This window comes from Mesoplodon densirostris, chromosome 2 (assembly GCF_025265405.1).
Source record: "Mesoplodon densirostris isolate mMesDen1 chromosome 2, mMesDen1 primary haplotype, whole genome shotgun sequence".
Lineage (NCBI taxonomy): Eukaryota > Metazoa > Chordata > Mammalia > Artiodactyla > Ziphiidae > Mesoplodon > Mesoplodon densirostris.
This window is the reverse complement of record NC_082662.1, coordinates 163228537-163252088: the sequence shown is the minus strand read 5'-3', so window position 1 is coordinate 163252088 and position 23552 is coordinate 163228537. Positions and strand designations below refer to the sequence as shown.

The following is a 23552-nucleotide window of genomic DNA, read 5'->3' as shown; positions in this document are numbered from 1 at the left end:
ATCATTAGTTTTGAACAATTTTATTATGATGTGCTTTGGTATGGTTTAGTTCATATTTCTTATGCTTGGACTTCGTTGAGTCTTTTGCATCTGTATTTATACTTTTCATCAGATTTTGTGAGATTCTGGCCATTATTTTTTCTTTCACCCCACCTCCTTGAGCGACTCCAGTTACACATAGATTAGGCTGTCTAACTCTGTCTCAGGGCTTATCTTTCATGTCTCTATATTTAATCTTTTTACTTGTTGAACATATAGAATGCAGTTATATAAAATAAAAGTTCCTCACACACGTACATATTGATACTCTGCTGAATACACAAGGGGGAACAGATCTTCTGCAGATCTGTAGCATTTTCTCTTAGTATACCTCTCTTCTTTCCAGTATTATATCCTAGCTACCTTGGTCATCCTGAATGCCCAGCTTCATTTCTTCAACTTAGGGAGTCTCCCAGCCTCCACTTGGATTCTCTTCTGAGTTCCCTTCTCAGTGCCATGACCTGGGAGCTCTCCAGGCAGTAAGCTCAGGAAACCATAGGGCTCACTTCATTTTTTTCCTCTCTGTTAGGGATCACATCAATTCAGTATCTTAAGTTCTAGTTTTATTTATATATAAGTAAAATTACACATACCTACCTGCATTGGACAGTATATATAAACACATTACATATGCATGTGTACAGCAAAGTGATTCAGATTATATATATATATATATAAATTCTTTTTCCTACTCTTTTCCATTATGGTTTATTAGTTCCCCGTGCTATACAGTAGGACCTTGTTGTTTATCTATTTTATATTTAGTAGTTTGTATCTGCTCATCCCAAACTCCTAGTTTATCCCTCTCCACCCCTCTAACCCCTTTGGTAAAACCATAAGTTTGTTCTCTATGTTTGAGTTTGTTTCTGTTTTGTAAATAAGTTAATTTGCATCTTTTGGCGGGGGTACGCGGGCCTCTCACTGTTGTGGCCTCTCCCATTGCGGAGCACAGGCTCCGGACACGCAGGCTCAGTGGCCATGGCTTATGGGCCTAGCCGCTCCGCGGCATGTGGGATCTTCCTGGACCGGGGCATGAACCCGCGTCTCCTGTATCGGCAGGCGGACTCTCAACCACTGCGCCACCGGGGAAGCAAGCCCATTTGTATCATATTTTAGATTCTACATATAAGTGATGTCATATGGTATATGTCTTTCTCTTTCTGATTTCACTTAGTATGATAATCTCCAGGTCCATCCATGTAGCTGCAAATGGCATTATTTCATTCTTTTTTTAATGGCTGAGTAGTATTCCATTGTGATACATACCACATCTTTATCCATTCATCTGTCGAAGGACATTTAGGTTGCTTCCATGTCTTGGCTATTGTAAATAGTGCTGCTATGAACATAGGGGTGGGGTGCATGTATCTTTTCAAATTAGAGATTTCTCTGCATATAGGCCCAGGGGTGGGATTGCTGAAAGTGCCCACATATAACTGGCAAACCATTAGAGGGCAATTGGCTTTTCTGATTTATCCAGTCTTATTGTATATGGCTGTAAATTCTTTGTCTTTAGATATGCATGATCTTTTATAGAAATAGGTACATTGTGATAGTTTGTTCTTATCTTTGATTGAATTATCTTTTGAATGCATTTGTACTAGCTTCAATCATGTGTATTTATGTTTTACTTTTGGAGGGGGGTAGTAGGTACTATAAAGCCTCCTTGAGTTTTATACTGGAGAGGCTCATAGGATATGAAAGAATAAATATATTCTCTATTCTATTGGCCTGAGAAGCTGACTCTCTGGCAGCTTGAAACCTGTGAACATCAGTTTCCTTATCTGTAAAATCAGAATACTAACTGTATCATAAAGTTACTAGACTGAAATGAGATAACAGATGTGAAAATTATTGATAAATTTTGTGGAACTCCATAAATATTGTGGCAGGTGATATGAATATAAAATCACATCTCTGCATGTGATGCTTATTCTGCAATTGACAAATGTAAAACCAGTACCTAAAATGACTTTTATGATGGTAGTAGGGTCTACACAGGCATTCCTTGACTTTGAATGCTTTATGCATTATATACTATTCTGTGTTATCTTTAGCTCCCATGCTTTTAGCTGTTGATGGTTTATTGGTAGAATTCACCGCCTCCTGTCCTACGTCCACTGTGAAAACAAAATAAACAAAACAAACAGAAAAAATCCAACTCCCAAGGTTGATAATGTACACCTCATTAAATTGAAGGGAAATAGTATGAGAGCTACTTTGTGTTTTTCGCCCTATTTATTAATAAACTAGTTTTAAATTGGGGTACATTAGTTCCAAAGATGAACGTTCTCTTTGTATATGAATGTTCATTAAAATACTGTGTACTTCTAATAACTTCTCATATACACAGATTTGTTTTGACAAGTGTACACCATTTCTTGAACACTTACTTCATAGCCATGAAATAGAATATTGTTTCTATGTACCTTGGGTTTATAAAGGAGTATTCTACCCTTTGCAGAACGCCGAGAAAATAGAATGTTCTTTCTATTCTAAACTGTTAAACTAATAGATCTTTGTTAGACACATACTGCCTGAAAACACAGGCATGCAGTTTATAGGGAAACGATGTTATCCTTCTGTCATGTTTGGATTCCATATGTGTAAGCTGATCATGCCAGTCATCTCAACCCTATTAAGTTGAATGATATTTGTTTATTAAATAGAAAGACATTATCCATAGATTCACTGTATTTGAACTGTTCATCTCGGTATGGATTAAAACCCTTATTCTCTATAGTGTAGTTAAATGGTTACAAATCATAAACAATATACTCACCAAGCATATGGAAGTTTATTTTGATTAATTTTGTCACATTTTGGTTGTTGGAATTTTACAGTATTAAACAGGCTCTTGAAATTATTGTTGATGTGAGTTATTGAAGATTGACTTAATTTCTCATGTTTTTATTTTTCAGAATTTCTGTGAACATTTGAATTTACTAACAGCTTTTAGTAAACTAATTCTAAAGTTTTCCTCGTTTTTCTTTCTTCTGTGCATCTTAAAGACTGGTTTTAAGGGGTGTGGCAGGACGTTCTGGACTCGATGAGTTTCCACTGAAATGTCGGAGAAGTCAGGCCAGAACACAAAAGCAAAGGATGGGAAAAAGTATGCGACACTCAGTTTATTTAATACTTACAAGGGTAAATCATTAGAAACTCAGAAAACTACAGGTGAGTAAAATCAAGTGGCATTTATATTTTTTATAGTTTTCATGGTTTTGTTTTATTACTATAAATGACACACTAGAGCTATTGCTGTTAGGATCTAGGGCAAACATATGTTAATGCAGCCCTGTTTACATTGGGCTTTTTATATACGTACACATCTTTGAAGGGATATGAATTTTTTTAAGTTGAAAATTTATAAATGTTTTAAAATATGGGTTTTTTCCCTGTTTGTTGTCATCAGAAAATAAATAAAACTATGTGGTTCCAAAAGGGAGACTTGGTCAATGAGATTAATAGGCATAAAGCTATATATTAGTGGATTTATTCTACCACTTTTAGTTATGGACTAGAGAGAGTCCTGTGGTTCTTAGTTTTGTATTGTTTTTTAATACCTTGAACCCAGTGTTTACAGTGAAGAGTGAAAACTGGACCATGTGCACATGATAACTGTATGGTGCATTAACAGTGTTCATTATGTACATAAGGGTAGCATATTCTTTTCTAAAATTTATTTTATTCAAGTATAGTTGATTTACAGTAGTGTTAATTTCTGCTGTACAGCAAAGTGATTCAGTTACACATATACATACAATCTTTTTTCATATTATTTTCCATTCTGGTTTATCACAGGATATTGAATACAGTAGGACCTTGTTGTTTATCCATTCTGTATTTAATAGTTTGCATCTGCTAACTCCGAACTCCCAGTTCACCCCCCCCACTCCCCTCCCACTTGGCAACCACGAGTCTGTCCTCTATGTCTGTGAGTCTGTTTCATATCATGTTTATTCTTTAATGTACAAAGTTTCGAGTTTAAAATCGATTCCCTGGAAAAATTAAAAAATAACATTGTCAGTGTTTTCTTTTTCATAGTTTATAGGGTTGGTTCAGTTAGAATTTTTTTTAATGTATGTTCTGTTTTATTTGTTTTCTGTATACTCTATTTATTTATTTATTTTTGGCTGCCTTGGGTCTTTGTTGCTGCGCGCAGGCTTTCTCTAGTTGTGGCGAGCGGGGGCTACTCTTCATTGTGTTGCCCGGGCTTCTCATTGCGGTGGCTTCTCTTGTTGCAGAGCATGGGCTCTAGGTGCGCGGGCTCAGTAGTTGTGGCTCACGGGCTTAGTTGCTCCACGGCATGTGGGATCTTCCAAGGACCAGGGCTTGAACCCATGTCCTGTGCATCGGTAGGTGGATTCTTAACCCACTGCGCCACCCAGGAAGCCCAGAAGCGTGGAGTCTTAACCATTGGACTGCCAGGGAAGTCCCAGTTGTTAGAAATTTTTTTTTTTTTTTGCATTACGTGGGCTTCTCACTGCTGTGGCCTCTCCCATTGCGGAGCACAGGCTCCGGACGCGCAGGCCCAGCAGCCATGGCTCACGGGCCCAGCTGCTCCGCGGCATGTGGGATCTTCCCAGACCGGGGCACAAACCCGTGTCCCCTGCATCGGCAGGCGGACTCTCAACCACTGCGCCACCAGGGAAGCTCCAGTTGTTAGAATTTTTAAAGCACCTGTTCAGTGGCTTGATAGTTAATTTTAGTATAATATCTACATTGGGTTATGTTGTAGGTGTGTGGCTTAGTTTTAATTTTTTCATTTTAAAGTAGAGAATAATAATTCAAGATCCTGTTAATTCCTATTGTCTTTTTATTTTGTTTTAAGAATAAAGTAGTTACTAAGAAAGTTGATGTTATTGATCTTTAGTTGCAGCTCGGCATGGATTGCAGAGTCTTGGAAAAGTTGGTATTTCACGGCGTATGCCTCCACCTGCTAACCTCCCAAGTCTCAAAGCGGAAAACAAAGGCAATGATCCTAATGTGAACATCGTACCTAAAGATGGCACAGGATGGGCATCAAAACAAGAGCAACATGAAGAAGAAAAGTGAGTCAAAGTCTGTTAAAGAATGAAATCATTCCCCTTTCTTTGTGGGAACTTATGTTTGAGTTCCTTATGTGCTAGGTGTTGTGCTATGCCCTTTAAAGTGTTTTATATAGTCAACTTTTGTGTAATTTTTCCTATGCCTGGGTTTAGTGTCAGTATTTTTATGTGTCAGGGTAGAACAGTTGACAGAATTGCTAATCACAGTTTTCCTTGTATCATACACTGTCAGGCTCCCTCCTATCCCATCTTCACCAAATCAGGCATTCTCTTTCTACAATGATTTAAGAGTTGATTCTGTTAACTACTTTTCATGAAGCTAAGAGTTTCTGTCTGCCTGATTCATTGAAACTATACCTGATGCACATCATAGGTGCTCAAGTAATATTATTTGAATGAGTAAAGAATTCACAAGAAAGCTGACATGGAATTAGTAATATCCCGCTTAATCATCATTCATTCAATAACTATTTAGCATTCTGTGTCACGGAGTATTCAGGGCTCTTGGTTTATTAAATGACCAAGCTAAGTAGTGGTAGTTTTTAAAGATAAGACAAGAACATGAGTACTTAATGCTTTTTGCCTATATCTGTTACTAAATTTCTATATTCTGGTTTGGGGAGCTTTATATAATAAATACAACTGCTTGGGCGAAGCTAACTGAAGACTTATTGTTCTCTGCTTCTTAGTTGTTATAGAATTATTTTATAGTAGCAAGTCAGTTTTAGGTTTAAGTATACCAGAAATATATTGCATTTCTTAAGCCTGTTAACTGCCTTTTTCATTTTTAAGCCTTAACTCCTTACAAGAATTGAATAAAACTATAGACCCTTTTAAAACACCTTTTACTCATGGAGGTGCATCAGGCAGGTTGTGGTTACCTCTTGATTAACAGTAATATGAACAGTGGTGAAACTGTTGACTGCCAAATGGAGAGCTTGCTTAGTCTTAGCCCCTGGTTAATTCCACCAATCCAGACTATATGTATGACTATAATGCTATTCCTAATTATAAATGTTCACTTCTTCAAAACAAATTTTTGGTAGCTATGTTCAATAATGTGTGCTTCTTTTTTTTCTTTCTTTCCTTCTCTTCTTTCCTTCCTCCCCTCCTCCCTCCCTCCCTCCCCTTTTCTTTCCAAAATTAAAAACAAAGCTGTCATCTCCTTGGGTTATTCATGGGTAGAAATGAAAGGGGACAAAAATAGCTGTACTTCATTTAAAGGGATGTTGCAGAGGGAAAACATGGTGGCGTGCATCTGAGTTAATATGTAGCCAAAATAATTTGTATACAGATTTAGCTTAAATGCAATATTTATTTTATTTAAACATACAATATCTGAAATAATGGATTCATATTTTTTTTAAGAGCACCAGAAGTTCCACCAGCACAACCAAAACCTGGGGTTGCAGCTCCCCCAGAAGTAGCACCTGCTCCCAAATCATGGGCCAGTAACAAGCAAGGTGGGCAAGGAGATGGTAAGTGGACATTAGCTGGGGAAACTGGTTAGGCTTGATAGTTACTGAACAGCCATGCAGGAGATAAGGGGCGAATTATGGTGTTTTGGCAGGGGTAGAGAACACTGTCGAAAGATATTATCAGGCCCTGAAAAAAAGGGTCTTGTAAAAATTCTCTTGGGCTAGTTAAGTTTCAGTGTTAAGAGCCATGTATGAGCCAATAATAGGGATTAAAGAAGGAGTCTTTAAGGTACCTTGTGCCCCACATTACTCTGTCTTTACCCTACATGACCAGACAAAATCTTGTGCCTTCAGCTCTGAGACATAAAAGTACCCAGACGTTATGTTGATTGCTAGAAACCATATTATTTTCCATCTGTGCCCCTAAACCTCTTCTGTTTCAAATATGCTGTTCACGATTTCCATGGTAGAGAAGACCTAGAGAGTAGCCATGAAGCACAGTAGCTGTAATACTTCCCTCCCTGCTAGGAATGTTTGGAATCCCCAACAAAACTTAATTTTCCCACTTGCAAAACATGTCTATAAAACATTGTATGGAAAAACCCATCTGGGCTTTAATAAAATCAGCTCTTTTAAATTTATGGAAGTATAAAAATAAATAGGCGGGCAGGTAGGTAGATAGGTGAATGAGTGAATAGTGAGGGGCAGTCAGTATCTCCGCAATAAATTAAAATGAAGCATTTTAGTCTCACCGTGATACTTGTAGTGTTGATTCATAAATTCTATTTTAGCAGTATTATTTGAACTGATTCTTAGAGTTATTTATTAGTAAAGGAATTTTACTTATATTGAAAATGAAAAGAGTTGTAATAAAAGAGAAACAGAAGTGAAATTCTCCTTACTTTCCTCATTATCTTTAATGAGTCCACTGGAACAATGTCTGGCAGATTCCTTTCTTAGATTTTTATTTCCTCATGGCTGTTCATTAACTTTCCAAGGGATTCTAATTCTAGATAAATTTAAAAGTTTTATGGATACAAACAGTCACCACTGAAATGTGGAATAAATTATCAAAAAAAGACAGAGAGCTCTATCCTGGGAAGGTTTTTGAATTATCTTCAGAATAAAAGTTACATGTAATGTTTTTTAAAAAATATCCATAGGAATCCAGGTGAATAGTCATTTTCAGCAAGAATTTCCCAGCCTGCAGGCAGCTGGGGATCAAGAAAAAAAAGAAAAAGAATCAATTGATGACAGCTATGGACCTGGACCCAGTTTACGCCCACCAAGTAAGAATACTTCCTATTTAATAAAAATACAGAATGAGATTATATTTGTGTTTTATCTTGTGATATAACCTCCTGTCTGCTATTGTTGTATGTATGATGACTCACCTAGTTTGAAAAGGCAGATAGTAACTGTAGTTGCTTGCCACTCAAGTGTGGTTTTTACGTGAACAGCATCAGTTTAACTTGCGAACTTGTTGGAAGTATATGTCTTGGGCCTCACACCCAACCTACTAAATCAAAAGTCAGCATTTTAACAAGATGCCTAGGTGACTTGTTTGCACATCAATATTTGGTCATTTTTACAATAGTAAAATTTTTTAGCACACCTCCCCAATATGCAAATATTTGTTTACAATTTATATCCATTCATTTGCTTTCTATTAATATTCTGAACTCAAACCGAGGTACCAATCAATTTGGATAGTAAGAGATACTCGTATTATGTACATTATAAAGCAGGAACTAAAAATAGAAATATAAAATCTTTGAGAGATTTTAAAGCATCTTAAATTATATTAGATTCATAGTGTTGTTACCAAATATCTCAAAGAACCCTGTACCATGTACAGGGAAGTTCCTATTTACAGTAATGGTTACAAATCCATGTTTTTGATAACCTAATACATTTTATATCTCTTTGGCTCATTTCTTGCCAGGTCTGGGAAAATCACCTTTTTTAATTTTTATTTTTAATTACTGTAATGCGGTTGATGAGTTTGTATTAGGAATAGATGTGTCAGCTCCACTGTTCTCTTGTTTAGTTTCTTTTCACCAGTTACCTGTTGCTGTGTAACAAATTTGGCAGCTTAAAAAGACAAACTGAACTGGGCTTACCATTTCACACAGTATCTGAGGGTCAGGAATCTGGGAGCCACTTAGCTGGGGGTTCTAGCTCAGGTTTTGTTGGTTCTCTGTCAACAGAATTGCAGTGAAACTGTCATCTGATGCTGACTTGACTAGGGCTGCTGTTTTAAGCTCTCTTATGGTGGCTCATTTGTATGTGGGCGGCTCACAACAGATTTCCTCAGAAAAAATAAGGAGGGACAGACAGACAGACATCTCTCACCCAAGATGGAACCCCTAGGCTTTCATAGCCTGTTCTCAGAGAAGACAGCCAACACTCCTGCCTTATTCTACAGGTTACACAGACCAATCCTGGTACACTGCTGAGAGGGGACTACACAGGGTGTGAATAGCAGGAGGTAGAGACCATTCGAACCAAACAGGGTTTCCTTGTAAAACCATTTATCTCTTTTATTTGGTTAAGTGTAGTTGAATCAGGTAATGCAGTCACTAAATCTGCTCACTTGGGCACATGTAACTAGCAATAGTAGACTGAAAACGAATGAGAGCATGTATCACTGTCAATCCTTCTGGGTTATGGAACTCCCCTGCCCTTCTTCAGGACACCTCAGGTATAACAGTGATTTTAATCTCTGTATCAAAAATTGGTGAAGCTTAATAGGGAAGTTCTAATATTTTCTTCCCTGACCCCAGTATTTGCTTTTGGTGGTACCCTCTGAGGCAGGGGTCCCCAACCCTTGGGCCACAGACCAGTACCAGTCCACAGCCTGTTAGGAACCATGCCGCACAGCAGGAGGTGAGCGGCCAGCGAGTGAGGAAGCTTCATCTGCCGCTCCCCATCACTCGCATTACCACCTGAACCATTACCCCCCCTCCCCCCGTTCATGGAAAAATTGTCTTCTGTGAAACCGGTCCCTGGTGGCAAAAAGGTTGGGGACCGCTGCCCTGAGGTACATGCTCTCTGCTTTGGAAGCCACTGCTCTTGACTACCTAAACACCTTCAAAGTCTAAATTTCTACTACAGCCTAGATTAGACTTTCACTATGCTTACTTGCTTAACTTCTCTTGAAATGTGCCTAGTTTGGTTTCACTCTGTTCCATTTTCAGATTTTTTTCTTATTTTTTCTCTCTCTTCATACCAGATGTTGCTTGTTGGAGAGATGGTGGTAAATCTGCTAGTTCGCCTTTAACATCTGACCAAGATGAAAAGTCTGGCCAGGATGAAAGCACAGCTGGAACATCAGACCAAAATGATATCCTCAAAGTGGTGGAAAAGAGGATAGCTTGTGGTCCTCCACAGGCTAAACTGAATGGACAACAGCCTGCCCTTGCTTCCCAATACAGAGCTATGATGCCTTCTTACGTGAGTATTGTTGAATCAGCAAGTGGTTAAATAAGAGGTTTTTGATCTGGATTCCAAGGAAAGAATTGGAATGGGAAAAAGTTGAGGTCTTTATTTTCATTAACATCTAACTAAAAATTAAAATTTTCTTTGATTATGAATTTAGGAATCAAATCACAGGAAGTATCAGCAGTACCCATGTTTTATCCTTAAGGATCATAGGTATTTTCATATCACATTACATTGTTTTTAGGTATTGCAAATATTGTTTATACTCAGCATTACTTCAAAATAGTTATTAGTGTTATTTAATGAAGCACATACATTACTGTATCACAAATTTGTTTTTTAAATATTGTGGTAACAGAATTTTAGTAGTAATACTGTGTTTTTAATTATGCATTTAAAAACATTTCTGTGAGAAGAGGTCTGTAAGATTTATCAGACTGCCAGAGGGGTTGTTCATAGCACAAGAAAAGGTTAATACCTGCTTTAGTTCTAAAGTTTTTATTAGTATGCCTTGAATTTTTTAAAAAAAAACTTTTTATAATGGAATATTTTTAACATTCAAAAATAGAAATGATAAAAGAAAGTGTGAGCTTTCTTCCTCCCATAACTACCATACATCTTCAACAGTTATCGATTTGTGGTCCATCTTTTTTACCTATTTCTTACCACCTGGGATTAATAAAATCCTAGATACATCATCTCATCCATATATATTTTAGGTTATATTTTTAAAGATAAAGACTAGGGGAAAATCCACAGTGCCATTACCACACCTAAAAAGAAATTCTTATTTATTTATTTATTTATTTTGGCTGGGTGGGGTCTTCGTTGCTGCGTGCGGGCTTTCTCTAGTTGTGGTGAGCAGGAGCTACTCTTTGTTGAGGTGCATGGGCTTCTCATTGCAGTGGCTTCTCTTATTGTGGAACACGGGCTCTAGGCGTGTGGGCTTCAGTAGTTGTGGCATGTGAGCTCAGTAGTTGTGGCGCGCAGGCTCTAGAGCGCAGGCTCAGTAATTGTGGCACACAGGCTTAATTGCTCCGTGGCATGTGGGATCTTCTTGGACCAGGGATTGAACCTGTGTCCCCTACATTGGCAGGTGGATTCTTAACCACTGCGCCACCAGGGAAGTCCCTGAAAATTCTTTTTAAAATACCAAGTCAATATTCTAGTTTCCCTGATTATCTCATAATTAGGATCCAGGTAACATCTATTCTTGAGATGGTTTATATTTTTCTTAGTAATCTTGTTATCTATGGGTACCTCTTTTCCTTTATCTCTTGTTTCCTTTGGAGCATATCTATTACAATTTGTTTTCCTGTGGTTTCTCATGGTCTGGATTTTGCTGATTCCATCTTTGTAGTTTCATTTAATATATACTTCTGAGGGGACTTCCCTGGCGGTCCAGTGGTTAAGACTCCACACTCGCAATACAGGCACGGGTTCGATCCCTGGTCAGGGAACTAAGGTCTGCATGCCACACAGTGTGGCCAAAAAAAAAAAAGAGAAAAGAAACAAAACTTAATAGTGGTTGCTTCTTGGGCACGGGAAATTTAAAAAATAAACAAATATATATATATATATATATATATATATATATATACACACACACACACACACACACACACACACACACACACACACGCACACATATATACACGCACACACACATATATATATACTTTTGACGCCCACATTTCCTATAAATTAGTTAGATTTGGTGTCCTCATTCATTTGTTTGCTCTCAGTCTACTGTGAAATTATATGGCAAGTTACATGTACTCAAGTAAATAAATTTACATTTTTTGAGAAAACCATTAATCTCAAAGGAAAGAACAATCTAGTTCATACATTTATTTTTCTTATGACTTAACTCCTAAGTAGTCAGGGTCCAACCATATTTTCTATTTTTTCTTTGTATCATTACTTAACCATTCTAAGGTAGAGGGAAATAAATTATTAAATACGATTACTTGTTAAATATTTTCTTAAAAATTTGGGGTGAATGATAAAACAGTCTTACATGCTAACTTGACCTTGAATAATGATTTGCATCCAAATACTTGTCTCCTAAGATTTTTCAAATTGTGCTTCCAAGGACCCCTGCCTGAATATCCAGGCGTAGGGATAAGGGGGAAGGTAAGAGGGGAGACCAAGTGAGCTTTGTTCCCAATTTCATTAATGAATTTATTCAAATAAAATGTTTCACTAAACAAAAACATTTAAAACACGATTATTATGTGTTGAGAACTTATAGTTGTTTCTGCATTTTTTTTTTCACTTTATTTTTCTGGCTGTGTTGGGTCTTCGTTGCAGTGCGTGGGCTTCTCATTGTGGTGGCTTCTCGTTGCAGAGCACAGGCTGTAGGCGCGCGGGCTTCAGTAGTTGCGGCACGCGGGCCCTAGAGCGCATGGGCTTCAGTAGTTGCAGTGTGCAGGCTCAGTAGTTGCGGCGTGCAGGCTCTCTGGCATGCAGGCTTCAGTAGTTGTGGCTCGCAGTCTCTAAAAAGTTGGGGTGTGTGTAACTCTAGTGCAGGCTCAGTAGTTGGGGCGCACGGCTTAGTTGCTCCGTGGCATGTGGGATCTTCCAAGACTAGGAATCAAACCCATGTGCCCTGCGTTGGCAGGCGGATTCTTAACCACTGCGCCACCAGGGGAGTCCCGTTTCTTCAGTTTTTGTGGCAAATTTCTAAATTTCAAACATTTATTAATAACACATGAAATTAATATCTATGCCTAAATAATCAGCAGAAGGATCTAATGCAACTTAACCTATGAACATTTGCCTCCAATAGTGTATTTGCTAATTTCAGTGCAAAGTGTGATGCAACCGAAAATTCTCCAGAGTATTCCCCAAGCAAAAAGCTTCTCCTGTTGTGTTTCAGCTGTTGCTTATCTTAACTTTTGCTCCAACCCTACTTAGAAATTTCTTCTTAAACAGCACAATCATATAAACATAGCCTTACTTCTAGTATAAAGTAATTCCCTCATCAGTTTTTTTAAAGAAAAACTAAACTATTTCAGGATATAAATTATGTATTTAAGATAATACAATTTCATTTTTTAAACATAATTTAACCTGGATATAAGCAAATAGTAAATAATCAAGCACTCCTTGACATTTCTTCCCTTCCAAATCATAGGATGAATCCTTTGGTGTTATTATTTGTCTTCATAATCTTAGAATTCTCCTAAAGTCAGATTCTCAAAGCCAAGTTCCCGTGGAAAGCATCATCTCTGGGCCTCTGTATATAATTACTATCTGTGTGATGACTCAGAATCCACCTATGCCCTACCCATAGAAAATCTCTCAATTAGCTCCCTACCCACTTCCTCCTTCAGCTCTGTTGGGTCATGGACTATCCTTTTATCTGAACTGAGTTCCTTTTTATCAGCAAATCTGCTTTCGGTTAATCTACTCTTGCATTAGGATGAGGTCTCACATTATATCATTTCAAGTATTGATATTTGAACTTGGTTAAGAAACTGAAGTTTTCTGGGGTGCATGCATGTCGTTTTTACTTTTTCATTTCAGTACACAGTCATTTTTATGTAACTTTATTAATGGGATAACAGAAGTTCTTAATAAGATGTGTCCTAGTTATTATCTCTATTTGTAATGACTTGGTGGAGGCAGTAGATTTATAAATGGCTTGTTATTGAGGGTGAATGATCATCTATACCAGTAGATAAAATTAGTTATTGACAGTACTGTTTATTATAATCATTTCTATAAAGTATAATTTCAGGCTTAGGGTAATCCTTTTTTTAAAAAAATAACTGGGTAGCTAGATTTTATCAATTTTTGTTTCTTTTATACAGATGTTTCAGCAGTATCCAAGGATGGCCTATCCTCCTCTACATGGTCCCATGAGGTTTCCACCTTCTTTAACTGAAACAAACAAGTAAGACTATTAAATGATTAAAGTTTGCAGGGTATATGTTTACTTGTTAAGATTTTCTGGAGGTTGAGTAGATTATGGGGATTTATTATTCTGTCCTCAAGGTACATTTGCTATTAACAGGTAATTGGCTAACTTTTGTAAGACAGAACAAAAATACTTTATTCTTCTAAAACTTTAAATCAGCTGACATAAAATTCTGAAAACTGAAAATTGTGGCCCCTATAATGGATGGCACTTGTTTACTCCTTCTTCCTTCCTTGATGTTGATAACCCCCATTCTCTTTTTTTTTGCTTAGTGTATTTTGAGATTAGTATTAGTCTTAGCCATATCATCCTTTAACATATATTTGTTTTATTTTAGATGTTTGAAAACTTTGCTATTAAATATCTGCATAAGAAATACAATTATGTATTGTCTTAAATTTCTTCGCTAATTTTATAATCTCTTCATACATGCCAGGTGCAAAATATCTTGTATATCACGGTATAGAAAACTAATGCTGAATTGAAATGAACTAAATTCCAGTCTTTTAATATTTTCCTAATTTAGTGTCATTAAAACTTAGTATCCTTTTCTCTCATAACCTGTCACTGGTTAGAGGCCTTCGAGGAAGAGGCCCACCTCCTTCATGGGCCTCTGAGCCTGAACGCCCCTCCATCCTTAGTGCATCAGAGCTGAAGGAGCTTGATAAGTTTGATAACTTAGATGCTGAAGCTGATGAAGGTTGGGCAGGTAAGAGGCAAGATTAATTAAGCACTTTTAGTTTTTAGATGCTTTGAAACAGTCAGTCTGAGTTCTCCTTAATTTAATAGGTGCTCAGATGGAAGTAGATTATACAGAACAGCTGAATTTCAGTGATGATGATGAGCAAGGAAGTAGTAGTCCTAAAGAAAACAGCAGGTAAGTTGTGATATCTCTTACTAATAATAGTATGAATTTGTTGATGTAACATGAGCCATTTACGCAGAGAGGTTTCATTAATAGGTATTTGTTCCCCGCTTATATTTTCTACATTCTACTCCAAGGATTTTTACTGAGTGGGAAGGTGATTAATGAGCCAAATTTTAAAAGTGCAGATAATCAAGGAATTAAGAGTTTGATGTTTCTAAAGAAAATACATATTTTTTAAAAGAAGCTATTTAGATGCTTGTCATCTAATTGGAAATATTTTGAGAAACCATATTCGGGACCATTTAAAACTTGTTACTTACTTGACCTGATCCATATTTATAAAATTGGAGAAAAATTACTTGGGTTACAACAGCTGCTTCAAGTCTTTGATTTTTTAAACTTAGCAAGGAGCAATAAGGTCTTGGAAAATAGGAGCTTTTTCTCTTTTTTTCTGGAATATAGGGGCATCAGAGTCAGGAATATATGGGTTATGTAACATAAAAATTGGGCTCTTAAGATAAACAGGAGTTTGCATGCACATATTGGTATAATTTTTCAGCCATAGTGTTGTAATACACTGCTGTTTCATGATCAGTTGTGAGATGCATACTAAAATACTGTAGTTTGATTTCTCTTTTTCATTAAATCAGAACAAATTAGAATACATTAATTAATTAATTATCTGGAATATTACTCAGTTGTGTTCAGATGAGAGTTTTGGGTGGGGGTAATAGAAAGTGATGGAATCATATTGTGTGTCAAGTGTGAGTGTCCATATTTGATAAGTACTATATCGCGTCTTGTATCTTGTGGTGATAATCTGGCCAAGCCCAGGCCCCATCGCATTATAGATATATAGCATATATTTCTTGAATGAATAAATTAACACTGCTAGGTTACAACACCATCTCATTCCTTGATACATTTTCCCCTGAAATTGTATGGAAATAATGTCTTTTTTACGTTGAGAAAATGCATTTACTTATGGTACATTCTGTCCACTCTATTTTTTATTTCACCTGGATTTTGATTCTTCAGTGAGGATCAAGGTTCAAAAGCCTCTGTAAACACTGAAAACCGAAAAGAAGCAGATGAAGTTTTCAACACTAAGTCATCTTCTCAGATACCTGCCCATCCATCAGTAGCAAAAGGTCCCTATGGGAAAGGACCTCCACTTAATCAGGTTTGTTGGACTCATGGAGATTCTTGTCACTGCAGACAAGTGACAAGGATGAATTGATCTCATAATCATAGAGTTAGTTGGAAAAAGACTTAGGAAATGGGAACTATATATTTTTTCTTAAATAGCTCTAGACCTAAACCATAATTTTATTGCATACTAACAGGAATTATCAATGCAGTAGCTAAAATTATCAAGTAGAAACTAAAGTTTCACTCTTCCTTCTTATAGCAGCTTGGGCATGTCAGAGTGGAGGGATAAATTGTTTTTCCAAACTAACATAACTGAAGTGCTTTATAGTTTACTGAATGCTTTGTAAATCCTAGTTAGTATTCATGTGTGAAATTGTATGTTATCTGAGTAGGGAAATCACACTAGGGAGTAGAGAAATCTATGTAGTCTGAGCCATTTTGAAGAATGTTGTTAAAAAGGGGGAAGTATGTGGGCAAAAAATACACTTGATCCTACCTCAAAGATATAGCAAGAACTGCACTGCAAAGTGAGAATTTAACAGGGCTATCTTCCAGAGAGCCTACTTAAGTAATTCATAGTATACTCAGCATGTATTTGTTGAATTCATACAAAACAGATGGAGGAATTGGTGCCTTCAGGGAGCTAAAAGTAAGTAGCTAACAGTGCCATGATAGGGTGCACATAGTTCTTAGAAAATTCTATGTAAAACGTTTCACAAAAGACTTGATACTTGAAGCAGGAATTAGCCAGTAAACAAAGGGAAGAGGGTGATTCCAAGCAGTGGGAACATGTTCAGGGTAGAGAAGTATAGTAAAGCATGGCCTAATCAAGAAGTCCCCAACAGTTTGACATGGGAGAGGAGTAAGAGAGCTGTGTAAGAACTAGTAGTCGTTAAGTCTTGTATGCTATACAAGAGGCTTGAATTTTATTCTTAAGGCATTGGTTAGCCATTGGAAAATAAATTTGTGAATTCTGGAAAAGAAGGATTTTTTAAAAATAAAATCTGTGTTTTGTGTGACTTTTAACTTACTGGAATAATGGGGAATGATAAAAGAATAGAAAAATACAGACCATATCTTGATGTTTTGATTTGCGTGCGTGTGTGTGACACTGATATGTATCATAGCAAGTGAATAGTCTCTATATATCTGGTTCCAATGTTTTAGATGTTTCTTTTCCTTATATAAATTTGAAAAGTTTAGTTTGCCATTAGAAAAAGAATTGTGCTTACGTAAAATAAAAATTTGAAATTAGAGGCATACTTCTTCACAGCCAGATTACCTGGGCTAGAACTCTAGAAATTTGTGCACTAAGATTCTACTCTTAACAAAGTTAATTTGAGATTGTAACCTTAATTAAAATGGCTGAGTGCTTGTATAGAACATAAAGTTATTTTGTAGAGACTGATGTACTTTTATTTAAAAAGAGAAAAGGATAAAGATGTTTTACTTTTTGCAGTCTTTTGGTCTCAATGAAAAACATTGCAGTCAGAAATACTTCAAGTAGATTTTTTTTATCTTACTTTGTAAAAATCCTTTTCTTTATAATAGGAACGTGGACCATCGTCACACTTGCCACCACCTCCAAAGTTGCTTGCACAGCAGGTAAATTTTAACTAAATGCTTGTTAATGGTCTGTATGTATTATTCACCCTATTTGTTTTAATGGAAACGTCCTCTGTGTGTTTCTTATTTATAATTTTTATGAAACAGTTGTTGACTTTACCTTGTAGCTCCTGCACGTCTTCCTCTTTAGCCTGTCCCTCTTCCTTCTCAGCTGATGAGCATATTCCTAATTTTTCTAAGAAAATAAGAAGCAGCTCTTCTTCCCATTTGAGTACGCTTCCTGGTCTGACTTCTTTCCTGTTGCCCTTGCTCCTGAGGACAACGCTTCTGCTTGTTCTCTGGATCCCATCTTCTATCAGTTACCAGTAATATTCTCTCTCATCTTTAAAAAAAAGTTTTAAACACCAGCCCTTCTTCAACTCCCACTACACTCCATTTCCCCACAGTTTCCTACCTGTATCTCTGTTCCCCTTCATGGCAAAATTGTTTTAGTGAGCTGTTTACACTTACTGGCTTCACTTTCTCTCTCATGAACCCTCTCCAGTTATGCTTTCATCTCCCCACTATACCTTTGAAACTGTTATTATCAAGGTTAGTAAAGACTGTTCCATCTTGCCAAATACGGTTCTCTTGTATTCATTTACTAATCTCAGCAGCAGTTGACATAGTTAATCTTTTCATCCCTCCATCCTTCTTAAAACTTTTTGAAAACTTGCTTTTGAGACATACTGTTTTGTTCTCTTTTTAAAATTTATATTCCTTCTGGACCTCCTATACTTAAACCTTTGGGTGTTGGAGGGCTCAGGGCTGTGTTCTCATTTCTTTTTCTAACTATATTCTTTCCCTGGGGGATCATCTGATGGCACTCAGTAAGTATCTCGAGCCCTTAAAGCTCTGTCCTGACTTCGAAAGTCATGTATTCAACAATCGGCTCAGCATTTCCACTTGGATCTCTGGTAGATATCTGACAGTTAATAGTCCAAACCATAACAACCCCCACCCACACTTAGGCAGTTCAGCTACTGTCTTCCCTATCTTAGATAATGACATTGCTGAGGTTAAAACATAGAAGTCACTCTTATATCTTTCTTCTTTTTTACCTTACATCCAACCTAATCTATCAGCAAATTGTCACCTCTACCTTTAGAATATATTCCTATACTGAGTACTTGCTGCCACCAGATATATTTCATTTGGACTTAACAGGTCGTCTTGTTTTCCTGTCTTGCTGCCTTCTCACCCACTACCTCCACCCCAAATTCTCCTATAGCAGATATAACTTTAAATATGTATATATTTATTACATGTATATGTTTTACCTATATATGTATACACACACATACATACATACATACATACATACACTAGGTCAGTTATTCCTTGCTCAGGTTCTTTTCATGGTCTTTAAAGTTTCTGTCTCCTTTTCTGATTTCATCTACTTTTCTCTCTCTCTGTTCTTGCCACACAGGCTTTATTGCTCTTGTTTTAATTTTACCCTCAAGACATTTTACTTGCTGTTGCCTCTAACCAGAAGACTGTTTCTGAGGTTCTTTCTGTGATCGAGTTCTTTGCTCAGGTATTAACAATGCACAGGCCTTCCCTGATCACTGTACAATGACAGTGCACATACCATCACCATCACCGTCATCTCCACCAGTCATTTTCCTTTTAACCACTGGATGCTCTTTGTAGCATTTCTATACACATAGAAGCTAAAACTAAAACATCTAGCAGAAAATGTAGAAGAAAGTCTTTATGAACTTGGGCCAAAAAAAAGTCTTAGATAAGACAAAAAATGCAAGAATTAGAAAGAAAAAAGAAATCGATCAGTTGGACTTTGAAAAACATCTCTAAGGCAAAGAAAAGATATCACAGGAAAAATATTAATACATCTGATGAAGAACTTGTATGGGGGTGTGTGTGTATTTAAAAGCCCTTACAAGTCAATAATAAGACAAAAAGTCCAACAAAATGATTTGGACATTCACTTCATAAAATAAGGTATACAAGTGGCCAATAAGCACATGAAAAGATGTTCAGTATCTTTAGTCAGCAGGAAAACGGAAAGTAAAACCACATTGAAATTTTGTTACACATCCAGAATTTAAAAGGCTGATGACACCAAATATTGGGGAGGATGCAGAGCAGGTGACACCCTCATATGTTGCTCGTGGAGCTGTAAAACCTTGTAATCACTTTGGAAAACAGTTTGGCAGTTTCTTATAAAGTGAAACACATATTTACTATATGACTTGGCAGTTCCACTCTTAGGTATTCATCTAAGAGGAATGAAAACATACATTTACACAAAGATTTAGGCATGAATGACCATAGCTGTTTTATTTCTAGTTAAAAAAAAAACTAGAAGCAATCCGTATGTCCGTCCACAGATGAAACAGTATGCCTATGATGCCATGCTATGCAGCAATAGAATGGAGTAAACTCCTGCTACACACAGTGACCTCAGAACCATTACCCTGAATGCAAGTAGCCAGATACAAAACAGAATATAACTTGATGTATCCATTTTTGTGAAATTTTAGGAAAGGCAGATCTACTGTATACTGCCAGAAGTAGATTGCTGGTTGCTTGAGGTCAGGGATGCAGGCAGAGGACTGATGAAAATGCTCTATATGTTGATTGGGGCAGTAGTTACCTAAGTTGATCGTTTGTCCAAACTCATCAAACTATACAGTTAAAATATATATATCACATTTTATGTAAATTATACTTCAATGAAGTTGCTTTTTAAAAAATGCTTACTCTGTGAGTTTACAGTGTAAATTAGGTGTGTTTATATAATTACTTTATTTTTGCAGTTTGTCTTTCAAGCTATAGATGAAGTAACTAAATACCAGAGAGATTAAAGCAGTTTGCCTAAGACAGCACTGTTAGTAAATGGTAGAGTCTGGATTCATGGTTTGTTTGGGTTTTTTGCTTTTAGCATTCAGTTCAGTGTTTTCACCATATCATTATTTTCTCTTTTGTACGGATTCTGACTAATTATATGGCTTTTAAGGTTTCTTCACCCTAATACTATTAAAAATCTTTTTTTTTTTTTGGCTGCGCTGCTGAGCATGGGCTTCTCATTGTGGTGGCTTCTCTTGTTGCGGAGAACGGGCTCTAGGTTCGCAGGCTTACAGCACATGGACTCAGTAGTTGTGGCACGCAGGCAACCTAGAGCATGTGCACTTCAGTAGTTGCGGTGTGTGGGCTCATAGTTGCGGCGTGTGGGCTCTAGAGCGCAAGCTCAGTAGCTGTGGCGCATGGGCTTAGTTGCTCCACGGCATGTGGGATATTCCCAGACCAGGGCTCAAACCCGTGTCCCCTGCATTGGCAGGCATATTCTTAGCTGCTGCGCCACCACAGAAGTCCCCAAAATCAATATTTTTAAAACAAATTTTTTAGTTCCTTGATATTGCAGCTCTTCATGTGCTTTTTTCATCCTGCTTGTCTTTGCAAAGTTGCTGGCATTTTTAGGCTTTGTAGTAATTGTTTTAGAACACGTTAGTTGAAAATTAAATCATTAAAACTCAGCCTCTCAGGTCATCCTCCCATTCTCCACCAGGGGATCTAGATACGCCTTTCTGGATCTTTCAGTTTAAAGATAGAATTCTCTCTACCCAAGCTGCTTTTTAGGAATTTCCTCTCCTTTGGCATGTCAGCAGCAGCAATGTCTCTATGTCCTTCACTTAGCATCTTTGACTGTGTGCTCTTTCCTTGTAACTGTATCTCAATCTTCTCAGGGCTCATGTGGTGCCATGTTGCATCTTTATGGACTTCTTTTCTCCCTCTTTAGGCATTCCATCTCTGGAAGTTCCTGCTAAAGCACTCACATTCTAAGTTTCCTTTGTCTCTAAATTTAAATTTGAAATTCATGTTGTGACAACTTCTAATTTTATTCAGCAAATACTGAGTGAGCAATAATGTCTGGCACGGTAAATAGGTACACACGCTCAGTAAATATTTATTAGATGGCTGGATTAATTATTCTCAAAAATTAACTGGATTTACTATTTTCCCCACATTGTTACTTATTTGCATTTTAACGTGTATGTTTTTCAGGAAAATTTCTGACACACTGGAGAATTTTGCTCCTGCTCCGTGTCTATGATATATCCTTTGTTGTCATACTCATCTGATAATTTATCTTAATGTTTCAGCATCCTCCTCCAGACCGACAGGCAGTACCTGGAAGACCAGGCCCTTTCCCCCCTAAGCAACAGGTCCCAGATGAAGATGAAATATGGAAGCAAAGAAGAAGACAACAGTCAGAACTTTCTGCAGCAGTGGAACGTGCTCGTAAACGGCGTGAAGAGGAAGAGCGAAGAATGGAAGAGCAAAGGAAAGCAGCATGTGCAGAGAAGCTTAAACGATTAGACGAAAAGCTTGGCATAGTGGACAAACAACCCTCTCCAGAGGAAATTAGAGAAAGGGAGCGAGAAAAGGAACGAGAACGTGAGAAAGAACTTGAAAAAGAACAAGAATGGGAGCGAGAGAAGGAGCGGGAAAAAGAAAGGGAAAGGCAACAGGAGAAGGAAAAAGAACTGGAGCGAGAACAGGAAAAACAGAGAGAAATGGAGAAAGAAAGAAAGCAAGAAAAAGAGAAAGAACTAGAACGGCAGCAAGAAAAGGAAAAAGAACTGCAGAAGATGAAAGAACAGGAAAAAGAATGTGAGTTGGAGAAGAAAGAAAGGGAGAAAATGGAGGAAAAAATTGAACACAAAGAACCTACTTTAGAGCCTATGGTAGAAAAACCAGAAAGTGAAAACAGCTGTAACAAAGGTATGATAGTCTTGTTTGTCTTTATATAAGCTTTACAAAAGACTTCATATTACATGTGGATATTGGATGTTTTTGTATTTTTAAAATCTGTAATCCGAATAAAAGTGATTAGTTTTTTTTGGATAAGGTTGAATTTTATTGGATACTTTAAAATGTTTTTTCCTGTAATTTTTTTTATTATGATAAAATACATGTAACATAAAGTTTAGCATCTTAACTATTTTTAGGTGTACAGTTCAGTGGTATTAAAAACATTCATAATGAACTATCACTACCATCCATCTCCAGAACTCTTTTCATCTTTTTTTTTTTTTTTTTTTTTTTTTTTGCGGTACGCGGGCCTCTCACTGTTGTGGCCTCTCCCGTTGCGGAGCACAGGCTCCGAACGCGCAGGCTCAGCGGCCATGGCTCATGGGCCTAGCTGCTCCACGGCATGTGGGATCCTCCCGGACCGGGGCACGAACCCGTGTCCCCTGCATCGGCAGGTGGACTCTCAACCACTGCACCACCAGGGAAGCCCCTCTTTTCATCTTCTTAAATTGAAATTCTGTATCCATTAAACAGTAACTCTCCCCAGCCCCTCCATGGATGGTGATTCTGCTTTCTTTCTGTGTGAGTTTGACTATTCTCAGTACCTCATGTAAGTGGAATCATACAGTATTTGTCTTTTTGTAACTGGCTTTTTTCGCTTAGCATAATGTCCTTAAGTTTTGTCCATTATAGCATATTACAGAATTTCCTTCCTTTTTAAGGCTACTAATCATCATGTAAGTACACACACACACCACATTTTGCTTACCCAATCTGTTGATGGACACTTGGGTTGATTCCATGTTTTACCTATTTTAAATAACACTGATGTGACTGTGAGTGTACACATATCTCTTTGAGACCCTGCTTTCATTTATTTTGAGCACAAGCATACCTCAGAGATGTTGCAGGTTGGGTACCAGACCACTGCAATAAAGCAGATATGGCAATAAAGCAAGTCACATGAATTTTTTGGTTTCTCAGTGCATATAAAAGTTATGTTTACACTATTCTGTAGACTATTAAGTGTGCAGTAGCATTCTGTCTAAAAATATATATATGCTGTATGTACATACCTTAACTTAAAAATACTTTAATGCTAAAAATGCTAACCATCAATGAGCCTTCAGTGAGCCATGATCTTTTTGCTGTGGGGGTGAGGGAGGGTCTTGCCTCAGTGTTGATGGCTGCTGACTGATCAGGGTGGTGGCTGCTGAAGGTGGGGGTGCTGTGGCAATGTCTTAAAATAAGACAGCAGTGAAGTTTGCCACATC

General features: G+C 37.3%; 1 protein-coding gene across 13 annotated transcripts in view; it reads left to right on the top strand.

Annotated features, from left to right (window-relative positions):
* PRRC2C (proline rich coiled-coil 2C) overlaps positions 1-23552 on the top strand; it is a 96331-nt gene that overhangs the window by 22353 nt on the left and 50426 nt on the right. For 9 of the 13 annotated variants that reach the window (XM_060091261.1, XM_060091266.1, XM_060091269.1 and 6 more), the window contains exons 2-12: positions 3051-3216; positions 4916-5093; positions 6459-6568; positions 7672-7797; positions 9744-9964; positions 13771-13853; positions 14453-14586; positions 14667-14754; positions 15784-15928; positions 17449-17502; positions 21627-22248. In XM_060091261.1, the coding sequence (XP_059947244.1) occupies positions 3105-3216; positions 4916-5093; positions 6459-6568; positions 7672-7797; positions 9744-9964; positions 13771-13853; positions 14453-14586; positions 14667-14754; positions 15784-15928; positions 17449-17502; positions 21627-22248 (1873 nt within the window). In that variant the 5' untranslated portion in view covers positions 3051-3104. The remainder of the gene's footprint in view (positions 1-3050; positions 3217-4915; positions 5094-6458; positions 6569-7671; positions 7798-9743; positions 9965-13770; positions 13854-14452; positions 14587-14666; positions 14755-15783; positions 15929-17448; positions 17503-21626; positions 22249-23552) is intronic. The other 4 variants (XM_060091270.1, XM_060091265.1, XM_060091262.1 and 1 more) reach the window with 2 other exon arrangements.